At 44.3% G+C, this 21,524-nt stretch overlaps 1 protein-coding gene across 2 annotated transcripts in view; it reads left to right on the top strand.

The window, feature by feature from the left end:
- HEATR6 (HEAT repeat containing 6) overlaps window positions 1-21,524 on the top strand; it is a 93,832-nt gene that overhangs the window by 47,879 nt on the left and 24,429 nt on the right. The window contains exons 16-17 of one of the 2 annotated variants that reach the window (XM_075589530.1): window positions 2,882-3,004; window positions 13,691-14,104. In XM_075589530.1, coding sequence (XP_075445645.1) covers window positions 2,882-3,004; window positions 13,691-14,089 — 522 coding nt within the window. In that variant the 3' untranslated portion in view covers window positions 14,090-14,104. Of the gene's footprint in view, window positions 1-2,881; window positions 3,005-13,690; window positions 14,105-21,524 lie in introns of those variants that run through there. The other variant, XM_075589529.1, reaches the window with a different exon arrangement.

Here is a 21,524-nt window from a genome sequence, read left to right as displayed (position 1 = left end):
TATAATGGTTTTTATGTTTTCGGAGAATCTATGAATGTCATCCTTGCCAGGATCCACAACTAAAAAGGTCTAGAACATACTCTTGAGATCTGAAAACTAAGTCTTAGCGGAGGCCAGAACCTACAGATGAGGCAGGCCTTCCATCAGAAACTAGGCTGTGCAGACTTGGCAGTGCAAGCCAGTCTTCAGAGACCGGCCAAGATCAAGATTCAGCCAGACAGGTTGAAGAAGCTTAGCTCCTGGAGGTTTGCGGCCCCCAGTTGAGAAGCATACACCAGTTGGAGGCAGACTGCCAAAGTTTCTCGACCGTTGGGTCCTGTGTCTTCCAGGTCGGGTGTGCAAACCGGGGGGACGCGCCCCCCAGGGGGGGCACGAGATTATCTGCGGGGGTTGCGGGCCCAGTATGTTTCCCAAAGGCATTTAAATTAAATGCTGTGGAAGCGACGAAGGCCTCTAACTCTTTCTTTGGTTCCGACATCTTCTGATGACGCGTCGCCATGGCAATACAGCAACAGATTACGCCGCGGGGTTGTGATGCCACGTTGCCATGGCAATGTGACGTCATGACGCCAGAACGTCTGAGTCAAGGTAAGGAGTGGGGGAGCGTGGAAAGCGGCGCAGGGGAAACAGATTACGCTCCCCTACTCCAGATCCTAGAACACCGTTTGCCCTGGAATTCCTGTCAAGTTCAAGCAGCCTCTTTACTGTTTAAGTTTTAGACACTTCAAAATTGAGTCCTTAAGAGTAGTCAGGACAGCGATACAGGTAGGCCATTACTTGGCATCGATGTGAGACACATTTTCACTATCCCGATTCACTAGGCTTATCTTAAATTCCTCTGCTTCTGCATGAAGTGCAGACCCTTCCAGCTAAAGGCCTTGCCATTTGGTATGGTGACAATACTTCGGTCATTAACGAAGTTGATGTTAAGCAGCAAAACTTTGCCAAATAGAGATTTCTCTTGCCTTATCTAGACATTTGGCTGATCAAGGCTTCCTCAGAACACCTGGGACAACTTCATATCCAGCTTGTTCGCAAACATGCTTGATGACCATGGATCAATGTCAAACATGGAAACGAGCAATATGATTCCTGCTCAAATAACACCATTTCTTGAGGTTCTGTTCAATACTACACAGCTTATAGTATTGTTACCCCAATAAAAGTGACAAACATAGTTGGGCAAATTCACTCTTTCATAACGATCAAACGGCTATCCGTCTGCAGTTTATGCACCTAATTGGGCTTCTAAACTCTGTTACAGACGTGGTTCCATGGGCCAGATTCCATCTCAGGTGGCAAAAGGGTCAGTTTTATTTGACGTGAGGACCAGGTTTCCCACACCGCAAGAGCGAATTCCTCTATTGGCATCCACAAGACAGCCTGCTTTGGTGGACAAAGGAGGAACACCTTCACAAAGGCAGGTTTGTGACTCCCTACTCTAGGAATTTGCTTACCACTGATGCCAGTCTGAATCGAAGGGGTGGACAGGCCTTCTGTCAAGATTTCAGTCCAGGGCCAGTGGTCACCCACAGAAACCAAATTACATCTTAGTGTTTTACGCTGTCCAAAGAATGAGTCCAAGGACTTTTGCGCTCAGGGTTTTGTTGGACAATGTCACAGCCATAGCCTACATCAACTGACAAGGGGGCATCAGAAGTATAAAAGCTCAGAGGTCATTTTGATGTTGGCAGAACATGCAATTCCCCATCTTTAAGCGACTTGCCTTTCAGAAGACAAAAACTTAAAGACAAACTTATTGAGCCATATGGCATCCAGAGCAAACAAAAAGGTTGATCACTTTGATTAAACAGGGCGAATGCTATACTAATAGTGCCACATTGAGCCGATGGGCACGGTTTGCAGACCTAATGAACCTTTCCATGGAGACACCCTCTTTTTCCTACCCTGCTGACGCAGAGGCCGATTCTCCATCCCAATCCTGGTTTCCTTCAATTAACAGCGTGGAGGTTGAGAGGGAATCTTTTGAGAGCATTAGGTTTTTCAGACCAGGTGATAGCTACCTTCCAACGGAAAACATGTCACCTCAGCTATATATTACAAAATATGGAAGATATTGTTTAAGTGGTGTCACAATCAAGATGACTCCGCTCAAAGTGACAACTCCACAGATCTTGCCGTTCCTTCAATTTGGTTTTCAAAAAGATCTTGTGTGCTTCATTGAAGGTGCAATTCTTAATAAGCAAATTGCTCTCGATCCTGTGGTCGCCAGATTTATCAGGGCAACCATCTGAATCAAACCACTTATAAAGACTCCTATACCCTCATGGGATCTGAATTTGGTCTTGGAGGCTTTCACTTTGCTGGCTTTTGAACCTTTGTGTGACCTGTCCATTTAAACACTAACAATAAAGACTGTATTTCTCACAGCAATCACCTCAGCACACAGAGTTGGAGAATTGCAGGCATTATTATGAAAGGAACTATATTTCAAGATTCAACAGGAAAATATTGTCGTGAGGCATTACTCACTAACATGATACAGTGGTTTTTCGAGTTTGCTATGAATCTGGATATCGTGGTCCTTTCTTTTTGCCCTCACATTTCTATTGAAAAGGAGAGAATATTACATAATTTGGATGTAAAATAAGGTTGTGAGGCGGTGCATCTGCTTCCGGGACAAAGTAAACTGGACTGCTATCAACTAGTAGAAAAAAATATATTTATTGGCACATTGAGAGCAGCAAGGGAAAAAAACTCTTACGTGTTTCATGCAAAACACTATCACTTCTGGTGTGTGTGTGTGTGTGTGTGTGTGTGTGTGTGTGTGTGTGTGTGTGTGTGTGTGTATATCTACATGTGTGTATTTGTGTTGAATAATAATTTTGCTGACTTCATACACTTTTTTTTGTAATTACAGAATGACCGTCAGATTCTTTGTATTACGCTGTTGCTTGGACTGAATCATAGTGAGAATCCACTGGTCAAGGCAGCAGCTGCGCGAGCCCTTGGGGTTTACATCCTTTTTCCTTGTCTTCGACAGGTTGGTGCTCAACTTTATCCTTCTTGCTTCCCAGTCTAATTTAGCAGAAATTTCGCATCATTCAAGCTCCCGTTATAAAATGATTTACAAGTCGTATTACTTTTTATTTCAATAATTTTTCCAGATATCCTTATTTCAAGCTTTTTATAGCATCTCCTGCCATTAAACCAACAGTCTGTAATTCCTTAGTTACAGTAACTGTCTTTCTTCTCCAGTCTGTGGAGTTAGATCTGAACTTAATTGGTTCAATAAATAATAACTTTAAATGTTACAAACATTTGCAGCAGTTTCTGTTTTTGTTTATTTTTTTCCTTTTTTATTTGACATTTCAGTGATTTATTGCAATTATTCTGGGTTTGGCAGATTAAAATTGAAATGTTTGTTTTCTGTCTGCATTGCATTAGAGAGCTGCCTTTATGCAAACATCTGAGACAAACCATTGTAAGCATGCGAAAATAACTGCATTTTTAAAACCATGGTTTTGAATGTTTTTCAGATTACTGACAACTCTCGTAAATTTGTATGCTTTGAAAAAAATTTGATCACAAAAATTAGAACACCTGCAAATTGTTTTAATTTTTTTAAGTATATAAACATCGGAAACTTGAGTATCTGGTAATAGTAGCAGTATTACGAGCGGTAAAACATTCTGATACTTTCAGTGTAATCCTATATAAGTAAAGCTAAAGGTAGTTAAATATGCAATCCTCTAAAATAGGTTTTGGAAAACACTCCAAGCATTCCTACAAAGAATAAGATCCAGAACTCTTGTTTATATTTTAAAAATAGTTCCTTTTGAAATAATTTGCGTTTGCATCTTGAGAAGTGGTACATGTTTTAATCACATATAGAAACATCAAAAAAAAAAGTATTTAAATTAAAAAAAAAAAACTTTTTAATAAATGGAATCTGCATTTCTGTAAGTGTTGGGACATTTGACATTCTCCCTCCTGTACATACTGTGGCTGGAAATTTTGAAAGCAATCTTCAGTGAAATGTTGGCACATAGGCAATATCACTACATATTACCTTGATTATGGATTGCAATGAAAGAACCCATGTATAGATTTTGAAAACACAATTGTTCTAATTTAAAGTATCAGGGAGTTTGCTTAATAAGCAACTTAAAAATGTATTGTGACGCACATTTGTGCAAGCATACTCATAGGAAAGGTCAGGCTGACACGGAGGTGTGTTCATAGGGTAGAAGTCGTTTATTATGAGCACAGCATCAATATGAGCAAATAGACAGTTTTATCCTACAGTATGTGCGCAGAACAAAACAATCAAGAATATGCTTTCCTGGTCAAGACAAAGGAATTGCATTCAGGGCTCAATACTTATATCTTTTGCAAAAGCAGTTACACTCGTACCACTAGCATTCTCCATCCGTGCTCCACCCCCAACCTGTCTTCTGTTCTGTAACTTTTCTCTTAAGCATAATGTTTCCTATTTTTCTGTGTGTGTGTTTTATGTAAGATGATCTTTGTCCTGCGTTAGCTGTTTGTTAGGTATTTCAGATCAGTCTCTGGCAAGGTCGTTCGAAAAGATAACCGCTCAACAGAATGTATGTTGCTATTTTTGTGTGGTAATTGTTCCCCTCCCCATTGTCCTGCCATTGTATCCTTGGAACATTAACTCATGGCTTGCTGGTTCACACTTTCCAAGTCTTAGACAAAACGGTCATTCTTCTTTTCCAGAATCCTCGGGGTAAAGTCTAGGGTTCTCCCCTTTGGCCCAAATCCAAATAGTGCCATACCTTCTTCTGACTCCTCGGGTGAGGTGTGGAGTGCAACTTTCACATGTCAAAGTGTACTGAATATGATTAGTTAAGTGATTTCTACAGTATATTATGCTGTGTTGTGCTTACAATTAATACTGCACTCTGTGAACCTTGTGATGCATTTTTCTAATAAAAAAGCACAACGATTTGAGCAAGAAAGAAAAAGATAATGATCAAAAAAATAACACTCAACACATGATTAATTGTTGTTATATCTGAAAATTGCCTCCCACCAAGATTATTTTGCTCTCTCCAATTGATTAACTTACCTGGCTGATTTTCTGTAAATCATGTTTAATAACTAGGGCTGTTTTGGTACCGTGGTATTGTAATTCCTGAAGATACGTTCCTCATTTCCAAAATTATTTAACCTGTTCCATTCCCAATCTAAAAGCTGATCTCTGCAAGTTTACTTCTCTTGAAGAATAGTTAAATTGGGCTTTTATATGTTATGGGAATGGGAAAAATATATTATTTTGCCTGAATAGTAAATGGTGAGATCTTAATACAAATGTAATCGGGCGCTCCAATATACTGGATATAAGGAGACTAATAAGGTGTATAATACACACTAAGACACTTTTTGATCACTTTATATCACGTTGTTTAAAGTGAACACATTTTCACACGTGCAATTAACCTTTTCAAGTGGACAATATAAATTAAAAAAAAACACCATCATTAGTGCAAGTGATACATGTGAAAAAAAATGTAAAGTGACTCTAGAAAAACCCTCTTTAGACCGTTCCTAGGTCTGTACGAACCTTCTTTTCTTCCAGGTGAGCGCAGAGTGTTCACAGCGTATGAAAAAAATAAAATAGAGAACAAAATAGTGCGACCAGTGCGGTATAATAAATTTCTAGATTAATATATCAATCCACTCACAAATGTCTTCTTAGATTTAGAGCATGTTAGAGACTCGATCTCTCTCTAACTGGAGCCAGTATGGGTATCCGTATGGCCTCTCTTGCAGCAGTATAATGGACATCGGTATGATCTCTCGTGGCAGTATAAGGGCTTGGTCCCCGCTTGGTCCCCTTAACTGCAATCCGTTGGTCCCCGCTGCCTCTCCTCTCCATGGTTCACTACGTGCTGTGACGTGTCAGCCGGCCAGCTCTACCAGAAGAAGGTGTTCTGGAGCGTTGACGCGTGACGTGGTGCGCGTGTGAGCCAATGAGGAGGGGAGCAGGGAAGGAGCTCGTAGGGAGGCGGCCTGTTGAGCTGTGTGTCATGGCTTGTTTTTTGTTTGTTTGTGCCAGAGCGTGATCGTATCTCCGGGCTCCTGCACACCGGAGGAGGGGAGGGGGGTACGAACAGAAGGACCCTCCGTTCAAACCACGCCCCCCCCCCCTCTCCGGCTCCCGCTCCCTACAGACCGCAGATAGCGGTCTGTTCCTCTCAGCACGCTGCTGAGGGAGCGGGGCCTTAGCCTTATGGATCCTCTTGTGTAGCTCAAGGACATATAAAGAAAACTCTCATAGTGTGGTATATTCCCAAAATGTATTGTAAATCACAGCATATGAAGATAAATACACTCATATTTTAACATTCGAACTGGGCATTGTGATGAGTGTTTGGTGTCTCAATCTTCGGCGTGTGTCTCTCTCCCGAATCTCTGCGTCACTTCCGGTGACGGCTCGAGTATGGGTGGAAGTGAAGACGCGCAGATACCGTTTGCCAGTACTCCTCGACAAGTAGTCAGGGCTGTCAGTGATTTACAATACATTTTGGAGATCTTAATACACCAGGTTCCTTCACTCGGGAGTATGGTTTAATTTACCCTTCATGTCTGTATAACTTGCATTCTGTTTTTTCCCCAAAGATAAAAACATACTATCCTGTCCTAGGCCGCGCTTATAGTGACGACAACAGCACGTTGCGTCAAAACAAATGTATTGAATACGTTGTGTGCGGTTATTGTAGGAGAGACGCGACAGCTTGGTCGTGATCGCTGAAAGTCAATTCAATTTGATTTTTTTCAGCGACCGCAGCGTAACAGCGTTGCTGTCACTGTAGCAAGGACTATAAGCGTGGCCTAAGGCAATAAACAGGGTCATTTACATGTTCTTTACCCTCCATGATGCAACGTGTGTTGTTTACCCAGCATTGTTAATCAGCAACCTTGTATTGTGCTTGTTAACATAACATAGTATGCATATATTTATCTGAAGTGCAGAGTGGCCAGTCAACCAATGTCCATTTCCCAGTGTCGAATCAAGCTCAACACGTGTGTGGAGCAGTCTGGGATAGAGAGTGAATCCTTTCATAGCTACCATTACGACTATATTTTCATAAATGATCCTTTCCTCCCCTTTCCATGGTACAAGAGAGTGCACTTTACAGATTTTCATGTCACACATGTGAAATAGAAAATTTTACTGGCAAAAGCCATTCCATGGGCCATTTACCTACCCATAACATTTGCGGGCTGATTTTTAAATTGGTTGACCATTCTCTGGGTCTGTGTGCATACAAGTACCAATGAAACATTTTCTCTCAATTCGTAGACACTATCCACTAACACAGGGGTAGGCAACCTGACGGAGTTGGAACCAGAAATTACCAGTGCCATTGTCAAATGGCCGCAATAATAATAAAAATAAATCAAATTAATACCTTTTTATATTTTGACAGAGCATAGCCTGACTGTCTCAGTGCGTAGTGCCACCCAGTTATGTTCTGTCAGTGTATAGGGCAGAGTATAACCTGACACACTGGGAGGGGTGTTGGATGGGGTGGGGGTAGTGGGGAAGACAGGGCAGCTGGTACAAAGGGGTCACTGGGGCAGTGGTGAACAAGAAGTTTATAGGGGCAGTTGGGGTGGCAGGAGGGGAAGGGGAAGGCAAGGTGGGAAAGGGGGCAGTGGAGTGATTGTCCCTACCTTGCTTTCCTATCTCCAATGCAAGCACCATGTGGAGCTCCCAGCAGGCAGGGTGTATACTCTCTGTACCCTGTGCTTCTTGGAAACCATAGCTCAGTCAAGGAGCTGGTTAGGGGGCGCGCTGGCTTCTCTCCCATGTCTCTATGGTGCCTCTCCCTGCAGTCGTTTATTTAAAAAAAAATTCCAGGGGAATCACAGGAAGCACTGCAGCACCACGGGTTGGCCTCACTGACACCCTTAATTTGTGGCTGCTGATGGTTACACATTTCCAGGGCCTGGTTGTGACAAGTTGTATTGTGGAATACTGAAATCTGGGAAATATTTTATCATTTACCCCCAACTCTACATTGGGCAATTAACTTTCCACGAGGGATTACCATTATAGATGGCTCAAGGGGTGGGAATTCCCTCATATTAGCACCAGTTAAATTGACCCGACCTTTCACATTGCTAGTAAAAGAATAATTTAGTAAGGTTTTCCAACTCTTTTTCATCAGTCCTCTGTAAAACAAAATCCTATGAATTGGAACAATTTATTGTCAAAAAGTGTTCATAGGACAGCTTTCATGAGAGCATATTGATAAAAAAAACTTAAGTGCTATCATTTCGTGATAGCTACAATCAGTGAATATTAAATGTGAAATACAATGTGATAAATATTATACATTTATAACAAACAAATCTATCGATGTGTATCTTGTGTGAACGATGTTGAAGTTTTTTAGCACCCTAGGTGAGAAGGAGTCTCTTTACTCCCTAAAATAAGTGCAATAGATATCCCTTAGCGCATAAATTTAGACTATTTCCATCGAATGAATTACAGTATATCGTGGTCACAGAGTTTCCCGAGAACAAAACATGTATTCATGTATTTCATACGATTTATATTTATTAAAAAACAAAAACATTTCATCACTAAATCAATAACACATTGGTATGCCCTGACCTCAATAAAGCTTATAGGTGAACCTAATATTTATAGTTGCAGCTGATGTTATGTTTGGATATTTCGTGGATGTTAATGTCCAGAATTAAAGGTAGATGTTTAAATTGGACTACGGATATTCAAAGAAAACAATATATATTGTAGTTGGTATATTTCCAAGTTCCAAATATTGATGGAGAAAAATTCTTATAAATTGTTTATATATTGAATTTTTATTTATGTTCCTTATGGAGCAATTTGTTGGGTAAGTTGGAGAATTATGTATTTGTTGATTTGAAGAAATGTATCTAACTTGGTGCTGTATATAACACACTTGGTTATGTATAATAGAGGGTGATATTACTTTTAAGATGGTCTCTTCTATAGATAACTCATCAGATTTAAGAAGTAGAATAAGTATATCACCTTAGTAGCTGTCCTCCAGATTTCTGAAGGGTTTCTTTGAAATCAGTGGTACCGCAATACTTCAAACTGCTACCGTTGCTGATCTTTGATCAGTTGGCTGCTGTACCTGTGTTCCTTTACAGCACAAGATTGCTGCTGGGATCTGCAGCCTGTGAAGCAATCGCCTACGATTCCCAGATTCCTCCGTCAATGCTCCCTCCAACACTCCAAATCGTAGTTCTCACACGAAAGTCCGCCGGTACACCCACTGACACGTCCGCCCGCCCAGTGCTGTGGCACTTGTAGTTATCCGCTTTAGCAGACCAAGTGCACAGCTTTCTTCTGCGAGTGCGTTTCAGTTGCTGGGTCAGTCGGCGTCCTGGCTCTTTCCTCTGTAGACGTCGCTGCAGCAAGCAGACCTTCACAAACGCCGGTTGGCGCCAAAATGAAATTGAACCTCAAGTAATTGCAATGGTCGGTTCTACAGGTGCTTGAAGGGGTCAGGCTCCTTGAGAGCATAGTTGAGTCCAATACCAAGCATGGCTCCAATTGTTAGGATGACAAACACTGGCATCCGTGATTCCAGATCCCACGGATTACTTTTTTTTTGTTTTGTTATTGCTCCATGGTAGTGGAGTCTGTAAAAGATCAAATTCAATATCAATTATTAGCAGTGCTAGGCAGATGCAACTTACATTGATCCACATGTACCCATTTTTTTTGTTCATTGTTTTAAAGTGTTTATACCTCCTTGGGGTGCTCTTCTGTTGAAGGCCCTTGCGTGGTTTTCTTGTTACTTTAACTCATTGCCCACTGAGTGTGTGTCTGCAGGACTGTGTATGGTGCCTCCCAAGAGTATGTTTGGGCAAATTGTCCACCATTACCTTATCTCCCACATTAAGGGCCTCATGCAGAGAGCAGCGCTAATAGCAATCTCGCCATTTTCCGGCGAAAATCGAGCTGAAAGCAGCAGAAAAAGGCAAGTTTTAAAAAAAGCGCCATTTTTTTTTTTTTTATCTTGAAATTCGCCGCGCGGCTGGAGAGATCCTAATCTCTCCAGTGTTTTTTTCTGCCGTATGCAGAGAGCCGCGAACGCCATCTAGTGGCTGTTGGCGCGATTTTCAACTTTTTTCCTCTCCACCATGAAGCTGGCGCTCGGCGGCCGGTGGAGGAGAAAAAAAAAAAAAACCATTTCTTTCCCACTAGTTTCAACAGCGCTCATAGTGCTGGTTGAAACTCTCCATATGCAGAAAGGATTGTAAATGCAGTTTTATGCCCTTTCTGCATATGGAGAAAAAATAAAAGCTAAATTGTATTCCCCTCTCCAATTCTAAATAGCGCTGATCTCTGCATGAGGCCCTAAGAGTTTTTTTATGTGTGGCTTTGTGTTCTGTTCCCCTGGGGGGGGGGGAGTAATTTTCTGGGCTCCAAACTGCTGCTGTTATACACCTGTTCTTGGAGCTGTTTAACAAACAGATCTGTATCAACTGCCTCTTTCACAGGAGCAGAGGTCTGTACATGTCAGTGGTTGAGGTAATTTCTGAATCAATTGTGTTTTTTTGGGGGGGGGCTGGAATTCTGCCCCAACGTGAATAATCACCCCTAGAACTGAGACTAATTCTCTGAGCAGCTGTGCTTTTGCAGGATTTGGCTTACAGCAGCAGTCCTGGTTACACTTTTTTTTGGTTTTAACTTTTTTTTTTATTATTATTATATGTAGCATCTGAGTAGCTTTAATGAGAAATATTGAATATCCTCCCAGGGCTATCAAAATGGCTGACTTATAACTCCTGCATTTTGTGAAATGATACAGCTGCAATGTAACATTAGATTACCAAGTAAAACATTATTGTTACAGCTTTCAGCTGAGCAATAGACCTCTGCTTCTGGAACACCACAACAGATCTGTTTTGTGATACTTGGTTGCCAACAGACAGAACTCCAAAAGGAGTGTTTCAGAGCCTGTTTCAAATCAAAAAGTAGAGATGACTTTGTATATGGCTGTTAAGTTTGCCACGGGATGCTCAGTATGTTATTAAAACTGATTAAACAAAGGCCGAGTTGGAAAAAAAATTATTTAAAAAAAAAAAATGCATTAAGTATTATTTAATAGTACACAATAAATTAATTTAAAAAAATGAAAACGCAAAAGTCTTGCTGCTTTTAAGTCCTGCTTTGAGCATTAAAGTTAGCAGTTCTTCAAGCAAAGAGTAATGCTACTCTCTTGTGGCCGTTTATAAAAGTACATCGTTCACATACTGCACAATACAATTTGGCTGTGTACAGGGTTAGGAAAGAAACCATTGCAGACGTTGATGCAACTATATCAGATGGCATTAGGTATTCATTTAGACATTAAGTCGGGCATACTTGCCACAACATTGTTTACATTTTGGGGTCATGTCATGATATCAGGAACTACTAGGTCGTTTAATCCCTGTTGGTGCTTGAGGGGTTAATGACATACACTTTTTTTTTTTTTTTTTTTTTAACAAAAGATAAAAACGCGGGGTTTGAAACCAGCCAGGATGTTTCTTTGGTCTGTTCTGCATCCTGGATGGCCCACTCAAGGTGTTAACTGTTTTAACCAAGGCCTACAGACCTTGTCCAGGAGGGTAGCTTCAAAGTATTCTGTAGAAGGGGTGGGCTCCTTCCGGTGGTGCCTTGAGAAAGGCAGTTGGCTACAAGATTTTGTAGGCAGTTAGCTTCAGAGTTTTATGGAGACCCGACTGAGGATATGGCATTGCCTCTTATCAATGACCTCTTTGGGAAGAACCTATGTCCTTTGGTAATGTACTGTATAGGATTTTCTGTTTTACTCCTTTTATTTTAAGAAACTGTTCTGCCTTATATTGCAACTGTATGTTTATTTTGTATCTCCTTTCTGTAATCTAAGCTATCTATCTATCTATCTATCTATCTATCTATCTATCTATCTATCTATCTATATTCCACACGAAATCAGTCAGCACACTGAAATAAAGCAAAGGGCAGATGCTAGTCCCATAGAGCTGCACACAACATGAGAACCAATCCAAAGACCAGTAAAGAGACAGCAAACTGCATGGGGTTAATCCAAAAATAGTTGTATTCAAAACATAGATACACGTAAGCCACGTGTGTGTATGTTTTGAATACAACTATTTTTGGATTAACCCCGTGCAGTTTGCTGTCTCTTTTCTGGTCTTTGGATTGGTTCTCATGAGAGATAGATATCTATCTCAAAAAACACAGTAGCACCAAGAGATAACCAGACAATAGTAAATAATGATGAATATATATCAATCTTAATACAGTAAAAAGAGAAAATAACAGCTAATATGTGTAAAAGAAACAGATACTAATCCACTCCTTTGGAAAATAGATCCAGTCCAATAGTTGCGCTTGAAATGGGTATATGGCAGCTTTCACATCCAAGAAATCTACAAAACAAAAAGAGAGCGTGCAGCCCACCGCGTAAAAAGCGTAAAATTTAATAAAAATATAATGGAGGAGGGAAACAAGCTCACTCACAAACAACAAAATAGCATTCAGAGACTGCAGCAAGTTATATCGGCGAATCTGTATACAGGAATTGAAGTATAATATATGCAGGGTTGTCCCTCTTTTCTTATTGGATATTCGCCGTTAAGCAACCCGCCCCTTTCTGTTTATATTCGGGTCTGAGTGGAGTTTCATTTATCCTTTGATAGTCAGGCATCTGACGAAACGCGTCAGGAACGCAGCGACGTTGATACGTCATCATTGTGGGGCGGCTGGCTTGTGACGAGCGTCTTCCCCTGCTGCACGGAGCTCCAGTGTCGGTACGGGTGAGAACCCACTGGTAGGAAGAACTTGACTACTCAGGACTTCCATACTGATTGTTATCACCTATCCACGAGGTCTGAACTTTTGGACAAACAGCTGACAGCGCTCATTTCATCTTGCTGTGGAGACTTCAACCTGCTGTTCCCGAGGTGGTGATACTTTTCAAATGCCTTTTATATTTTATCGTTTGTGAGTGAGCTTGTTTCCCTCCTCCATTATATTTTTATTACATTTTACGCTTTTTACGCTATGGGCTGCGCGCTCTCTCTTTTTGTTATATATATATATATATATATATATATATATCTCATTTAATAAGTAATGCTTTGGTCTCTGATTGAACTGGTGCACGCTGGAGAGAATAATTTACTAAGCTCGGGCACAAGTTACTACAGTTGATGTTATGTTCAAGTGGATGGTTATGACGTGCAATTGAGTAGAGATTAATACTAACTCGCTGGTTCCTTGCTGAGGAGAAAGGGGGGTTGCTAGAGTCACGTGCTCTCTTGTGTGCTATTCTAGGCGGTGGTATATTGGGACGGCTTGAGAGGGGATACTGTCCATTTGATGAACCTTTTGCGGAGGTGAAGAGTGGGTGCGCTTGCGAGCGTCGGTATTAACCCTTGTCCCGTATGCAAGTCGCGTGCTAGCAGGGGTCGTTCGTGACAGCAGACGGCATTAGGGATTCATTTAGACATTAAGTCGGGCATACTTGACACAACATTGTTTACCTTTTTGGGGTTACTTTTTATTTAGGGCACAGTAGGCGATTTTGAGTTTACATGTCATTTGTTTTCTTAACAGGCCGAATAGGGGAATTATTTGCTAATGTGCATTATCTCAGCACCCACTGCTGTATAAGTGATGTAATATTCTGTTTCACAGAGGGTAAACTCTTGGCGGATAACTTCTACTGTCTTTGTGGAGGTGGGTCAGGCCCCTGAACCAATAGCTTCATATTGGAAACCCTTCCACAATCCTTTTTTGAAGTATGTTGGCGAGCTCTCGATCCTTGGTGCCAGTAGGCTGGATGGATCCAATACATCTGAAGTTTTTATTGATAACAAGGAAAAAAACATCTGTGATCATGATTGGCGTCCCTGCCAGAGACAAAGATTGCACAAATCCACAATGATACCAAACGTTGCAATAAAGTTAATTCTCAGAATAGTTCCCTTGTGTCTTACATGTCAGTATTTGTCTCTCAAACATTTTGTTCTCCATCTGCAATTGTTTTCTCTGAAAGGTGTGATGTCATTCTGGAGCACCGTCGACTCCCATTAAGGATAGAGCAGGTGCACCTTTCTGTCTAAGTAAGTCAAGGTCAGTTACACTCATGGCAGCACCTGTGTTAATTAGCAGATCAGTCGGATGGCACCCTATCCGTCCGCTAATTTGTGGTCTACCATCCTGGTGTCACGCTGTGCTCACCACAAACAAGATGAGACCCTCGGTACTGAGGGGGGATTAGGGATAACACCACCGACGGGCACCGTGGTCCGGTCTGGAGTGCGGATAGTTGATCTCGCCGGGTCTGGAGTGGAGAGGATAGAGTCGTTGTAATACTTGCCAAAGGTGAGGGTATGAGGTCCGGAACGTAGGAGGCACTAGTCGCTGGGGTCGGTGCTGGAGAAGGTAGAATGGTCGCGGTCCGAGTGTCAAGTTCAGGGTAGGAGAGTTGCGGTAGGTCGAGGATAGCCAAGGTCAGAGTTCCAGAAGCGGTGGTCCAAAAGCAAGCCATGGTCGGTACACGGGAGATCAAGCAAGACAATGCAGGATATCTAAGAGACAGGAGGGGTAAGCACAGGAACAGGAAGCTTATGCTCAGCCGACGTGCCTGTGGCACAGCTGAGCCTAAATAGGTGAAGCAGTCCAATCCAAGGAGGAGGCGGAATCGGGGAGTTTCAGTGCGGAGCCTGCAATAGGCTAATGTAAGGAAGCCAGGTGGAGGTGTTTGGAGCAATCAGGCTCTGTTGCCACGGAGCTTGGGTGTGTCACGCGCGTGCGCCGCGCACAGATAATGCGCGCCGCGATCCGGAGGCGGGGACTCCCGCTGTGGCATTTACATGCGTGCGCCCGCTGTTCAGTAGTTGTAACGTTTCTAGTACTAGGAATGGAATAAAAAAATGCAATTCCCAGCGCTTGAAAAAAAAAATGAATAAAGTACCAATCACTATGTCCAATTGTCGTAGCCTCAATCCATTACGATGGATATTAGTCCCACAATAAGTACAGGTGTTTCCTTTATTACTCCTATGAAAAATGAAGAAAACGCAAAACCATTGCACAGTACCACAAGGACATATGAGGATCCCTTACCCTAGAAAGAAGCCTACTTACAAAATAGCAGACTAGAATTTTCAATGGATAGAATCTGAGCTTGCTTCAAGGACTTCCTTCCACTTGACCCCTAGTGATGTATTTTCAGTCCTCTGTCCCAAAACTCTCCATTGACATACACACCACAGATCATCCAAATGACAAGATGAGAAAAACACCAAATAGTGCAATCGAGCTACAACTATTCCTTTTACTCACAAACGATTAAAACATTGGTAAGACACACTTAAAATGTATCCTGCCTTTAAAATTGACACACTGCCGTCCGCAACATGTATATACAGTACCCGATCGTCTTAAGCAGCGCTGGATCAGCGTCGTCCTCCGCTCGTGGCCACGGGTGTGTTTCTCGTACTAGCTCTGATTTTGATTGCACTTGTGGACCACGTGTTTTTTTTCCTCTACTCCCTATTTCTGTCTCCATTTTAACTCGTGCGAGGGAGAGAACTCTATAGTTTCGAAACCCAGAACCCTAACCGAATTAGTTAACTCAAAACTATGAACTCTAACTTACAACCCGTACAAGCCTTTGTAGAGGCAATGTGTACGTGACACAACTCCCTTTTTGCTAACCATCTAAGGTTCTCCCTTATACCTCTCACCTCCATCAGGGTTTTTTTTTTTGATTGACTTTTGAGCCATAAGGTATACTCTGTGAATCCTACCCCCTCCCGTTATCTTTGCAACTCCTGTATAGGGATTTATTATTAATACTCTCCTCATTATTTGTATATTATTATTAATAATTATTCATATGTATATGGGCATACATCAGCATGCTCACGACCACACATGCACATATCCCTATCACATGTATTACTTGCACCCATGCCCTCAACTGCGCTACATACCTGCACCTAAATATACACATACACGCACATATCCGCATACACACACCTTCCCACCTACAAAATTATCCACTCCTATACACAGTGTTCGACAAATCGCCCAAAAATCTACTCGCCCAACCAAAAAATCTACTCGCCACCTAGTCCCGCCCCTACCCGCCCCAACCCCGCTTTAAAATAAAATCTATAAATAAAATACATTTAATAAATTCCTAGTCAGAACAACATTTGTTTTTGACGTGTGTGTGTGTGTGTGTGTGTGTGTGTGTGTGTGTGTCAGATCTAGAATTAAAAGCCAGGTGTGAATGACTAGTTTGCTGAACCCCTTAACCAGTGTCTGGACGTCCCCGCTTCACAATATCTAAAGCAGCAATCCCAGCTGGGATCTTAACTGATCCGGAGTCCCTCAATGTCCAGGTACCCTCATTCCCGCAATGTTGTACATTGGAGGGGAGGTGTTCCCTACCTGTCTTCTGGGTTAGGGGGGGGTTCCGATGTCTTCCGTGTGAAGCTTGAGTCAGATCTGGAAGAAAGCAGTATAGGGCAGTTAAGATTTCGGTGTAGTATAGGGCAGTTAAGATATATAGGGTAAATAAGAGATCCAGAGTGTGAGTGACAGAGAGTGTGGGGGGAGTGTGTGTGTGTGTGTGTGTGTGTGTGTGTGTGTGTGTGTGTGTGTGTGTGTGTGTGGGGGGGGGAGGGGAGAGAGAGAGAGAGTGTGTGTGTGTGTGTGTGTGGGGAGAGAGTGTGTGTGTGTGGGGAGGGGGGAGGAGAGAGAGAGAGTGTGTGTGTGTGGGGAGAGAGAGAGAGAGTGTGTGTGGGGGGAGAGAGAGAGTGTGTGTGTGTGTGGGGGGGGAGAGAGTGAGTGTGTGTGGGGGGAGAGAGAGAGTGTGTGGGTGGAGAGAGAGAGAGAGTGTGTGTGGGGGAGAGAGAGAGAGTGTGTGTGTGTGGGGGGAGAGAGAGAGAGTGTGTGTGTGTGGGGGGAGAGAGAGTGTGTGTGTGGGGGGGGGGAGAGAGCGAGTGTGTGTGTGGGGGGGGAGAGAGAGTGTGTGTGTGGGGGGAGAGAGAGAGAGTGTGTGTGGGGGGGGAGAGAGAGAGAGTGTGTGTGTGTGGGGGGGGGGAGCGAGAGAGTGTGTGTGTGGGGGGGGGGGGGAGGGGGGAGAGAGAGAGAGAGAGTGTGTGTGTGTGTGGGTAGGGAGGGGGGAGAGAGAAAGTGTGTGTGTGGGGGGGAGAGAGAGAGAGTATGTGTGTGGGGGGAGAGAGAGAGAGTGTGTGTGTGTGGGGGGAGAGAGAGAGTGTGTGTGTGTGTGTGTGGGGGAAAGAGAGAGAGTGTGTGTGGGGGGGGGAGAGAGAGAGTGTGTGTGTGGGGGGGGGAGATAGAGGGGGGAGACACAGAGGGGGGAAACAGTGGGTGACACACAGAGGGTGGGTGATACACACAGAGAGAGAGAGAGAGTGACTGGCTGGGTGAGTGAGTGAGTGAGTGGCTGGCTGGGTGAGTGGCTGGCTGGGTGAGTGGCTGGGTGGGTGAGTGACTGGCTGGGTGGGAAGGGTGAGTGACTGGCTGGCTGGGTGAGTGACTGGCTGGGTGGGGCAGGGGTGACTGACACTGACTGGGGGGGGGTGGGGGGTGACTGATTGGGGGGGTACCTCTGGTGTCACACACATACTCCCATACACATTCTCCCATACACACATACAGGGGGGGGGGGGGGGGAAAGGCCGCAACCAGCACCACCACCACCACACTCCTCCCCCACCCACCCGCGCCCATCTCCCGCTCGTGGGGGGGGGGAAGGGGCGGCAGGCCGACATCCCCCCCCCCCCCCCATACCTCACGCGGGCGTAGTCGGAAGCTTTGGGGAGGTGGGGAGGTGGCAGGCACGTGGCGAGGTGTCCGCCAGGGGACAGTCAGCCCTGCCGTGGCCGCCACTGCCCTGCTCCCCTCGACGGCATGAAGCTAGTGGTCGAGCGGGCAGACCGGCATCCCCCCCCACCCACCCCCCCCCCAGTCAGTGTCAGTCACCCCCCACACACACACACACCACATGCTGCCCCGTCATGAAGATAGCTGGGCTTAGTGTAATCTTTGGTGAGGCGACAGGGTGGGGGGGAGGCACACTCTCCCATGCACACGCACCCATGCACACGCACCCATGCACACGCACCCATGCACACGCACCCATGCACACGCACCCATGCACACGCACCCATGCACACGCACCCATGCACACGCACCCATGCACACTCACACACTCACACACTCACACACACACTCACACACTCACTCTCACTCACACACTCACTCTCACTCACTCACACACTCACTCACACACTCACTCACACACTCACACACACTCACTCACACACTCACACACACTCACTCACACACTCACACACACACTCACACACTCACACACACCCATGCATACGCACACCCATGCACACACACGACAGGGGGAAGAAGAGGAAAGGCCGCGCGACCGAGCACCACCACCCCCCTCCCCCCTCCCCCCGTGACCATCTCCAACCCCGCGCGGGGATCGGCGGAAAGCCAGGGTAAGCGGGGACAGGGACAGAAGGGGGGACACACCACTATCATCTCCTGCCCCGCGCGGGAAGCGGGAGTAAGGGGACTTGCAGGGAAGGAGCAGAGGGGCCGCAGCATGCAGAGATTGGAGAGTACTTAATCTCCAATAGATCTCCGGCCAGAAAGAATGGCCGCTCGTTGGGGGCGGGCTCATGTAGAGCCTGGCCGCGCGCGCCACAAAGCCTGGGAGCGCGCACCAATCAGCAATCAGGTAGGTGGAGTTTTTTTTGTTTTGTTTTTTTCAGCGCGAGCAGGGAGAATTTCAGCGCGAGCAGGGAAATTTAAAAAAACAAGGGTTAAATCAACACGCCCCGGGCGTGTAAATGTATATGATTGTCGAACACTGCCTATACACATATATGAACTTACATGTACCCCTTGCGCACATGCATACACATGTATCATATGTATTATTTATATGTATTTTTATTTTTGTGTGCTGTTTCTTCGTGATGTTACTTGTTGTTGTTACCCCCGAGGGCCAAGAAAGGGACCAAAATCAAGCTGACCTCGGTCAGGGAGGTCTTAGGGAGTTTTCCCCTTTGAACTGCCAGAACCGGGGAAGGAAACACCCGAATATGGTCCACCTAGCGTTATCCCCTCTAAATCAATCTCTGTGGCAGGGCAGATGGCTTCAGAGCTACCCCTCAGTGGATTCCTCTAGCCCAGGGGGTCTGCAAACCTGTCCTCAAGAGCCGCACACAGGCCAGTTTTTATGGATATCCCTGTTTCAGCACAGGTGGCTCAATCAGTGGCCCAGTCAAGCACTGAGGAACTGATTGAGCCACCTGTGCTGAAACAGGGATATCCATAAAAGCTGACCTGTGTGCGGCTCTTGAGGACAGGTTTGCAGACCCCTGCCCAAGCCCCACGCTACCCCCTTCTGATCACTCCTCAACAACCTCCTCCCGCATCTTTTTTCTGCCTTTCGGCTTCTACCCTTGGTGAGTTTAATATAGTCCCAGCCACTTCAGTGTCTGTTAGCTTCCCCAAACCTCTCCCCAAACCTTTGTAAACTCTGAAGGACTTTTAACGCTAAGCTCTGCCAGCTTGGCGCAGGGGAGGCCTCCTATACTCCGTCAATTCTCGGGGACCGACCAGCATTTCTCTCTAGGTCTCGTCAATGGCACCCTTTCTCGGGTCTATGCCACCTTCTTCCATTCTTCCTTTTAGGATCACTCTCCATCCTATGTAAGGAGTCTGCTGCCCCCAGCGTCTGTCCAAGGCACCTTCCGATCGCTGCTGTTGAGTTGTTCTCCCGTCGCTTCAGGTGCCATTGCTCTGTCTCTTTTCTTCTTATTTTTTTTTTTGTCCGAGGGGGTGAGGGACCTCACCTGGCCAGCACTCTGCTCCGCAGTCCTTTGAGGGAAAACCCGGTTTAGGATCCATTGAGTTGGTAGGAAAAGGGAATGTATAGCTTTAATTCTTAATTGGGAGATCTTAACCGCAACTGTGTCTTTTTGCAAAAACTCTGAACTGCTTAATTGACAGCCATTTCTCTGCTGCCTGCTTCTCTCCACGTCGGCTCCAACCCAGGATCTTCTGCTTCTTGGTAAGTAGGCATTCTTTTTATACCTACTTTCTTTAAAAAAACGTGTCACTTTCCTCCAGGGATCTCGGGGAGAAGGATTTGCCGTTCTTGATCACTAGCAATCCAAATGGGAATAACCACCTGTATTTTATCCCATTGTTCCTGAGTAATTTAGTGATAGCGGAGGCTCCGTCGTCTGCCTAGAGTCACAGGGGATAGATCCTGGAAGATCTGTAGTCTTGTACCGTCAAACATTATAGGGTTCAAGTTTCTTGTGACCTGATTTAAGCTTCCTTAGTTTTATAATAGTTTAGTCTCAGAATAATGTCCCTGGGCAATTCATTTCCTTGAGGCTAGACTCCCGGTACTCTATGGCACCTGTCCATTGCTAACTCAGATGTCGTTTGATAGCCATTTTGAAACATAGTACTCGCAATCTATGATAGACTCTGGTACTCCCCTTATCCTTACATTGTTCCTTCTTTCTCTATTTTCTAGGTCTTCTTGTTTGTCAACCAGTTCTGATATTTGCGTTTTCTGGTATGTTGTCTTTTCCGTCTTTTTCAAAGCTCTGATTGTCACATCCAGTTTTTTCTCCAACTCGTCTGTTCTCGTCCCAATACTGGCGATATCGCGCCACAGATCCTGGATCTCTGATTGAAATAGAATGTTAAAATTTACGAACAGGTCCTTCAGGTCTTTTTTTTAAAATCACTTTTCGTGACGAGTTCACTGTCTAAGCCAGCACTGCTCTCCCGCTCTGAGTCGGAGCCATATTTTGGTGCCGTTTCTGACAGTCTAACTGCCCCTGATGTTCCTGCTTGTGCCTATGGCTTTTCATGTCAGTTTTCTTTTTTTTATTTGTCTTTTTTGTTTTTGTAGGCATCCTGGGGGGTTCCGCTACCAGTTACTGTGTTTATTAGCGTGTGAACGCCGATTTTCGGGTTGATTGATCAATTGATTGTGCCAGGCTGGACGGAGCTTAGAAAGTTGCCGCCATACCCTTATCAGCCGCGCATGCGCCTCTACATTCCTTATTCTGATATACCTCCTTCTTTTCTGACTTCAAGTATCTTAGCGCTTTCCTCTTCTTTTCCATTTCCTCCCTACCAGTTTAGTTTGCCACATTGGTTTTGACTTATTTCTTTTATATTTATTACCCAAGGTTATACACTGATAAGTGTTCTTTTCTAAGAATGTTTTAAAGATTGCCTGTTTATGTTCTACTTTTTTCCCCGGTAAAAACATAATGGCAATGTATTACTTGCAGATTAGTCCTCAGTTTATTTAAATCTGCCTTTCTAAAGTTTAAGGTCTTTGTGGAACTCAAGTAATCTGTTTTTTGATAATTTATTTCAAATGAGACCATGTTATGATCACTGTTATCTAAATGTGCCCGGACTTGAATAT

The sequence above is a fragment of the Ascaphus truei genome, chromosome 3 (assembly GCF_040206685.1).
Source record: "Ascaphus truei isolate aAscTru1 chromosome 3, aAscTru1.hap1, whole genome shotgun sequence".
NCBI classification, from domain to species: Eukaryota; Metazoa; Chordata; class Amphibia; order Anura; family Ascaphidae; genus Ascaphus; species Ascaphus truei.
The sequence above is the reverse complement of the archived record's forward strand: the minus strand, read 5'-3'. Positions and strand labels throughout refer to the sequence as shown.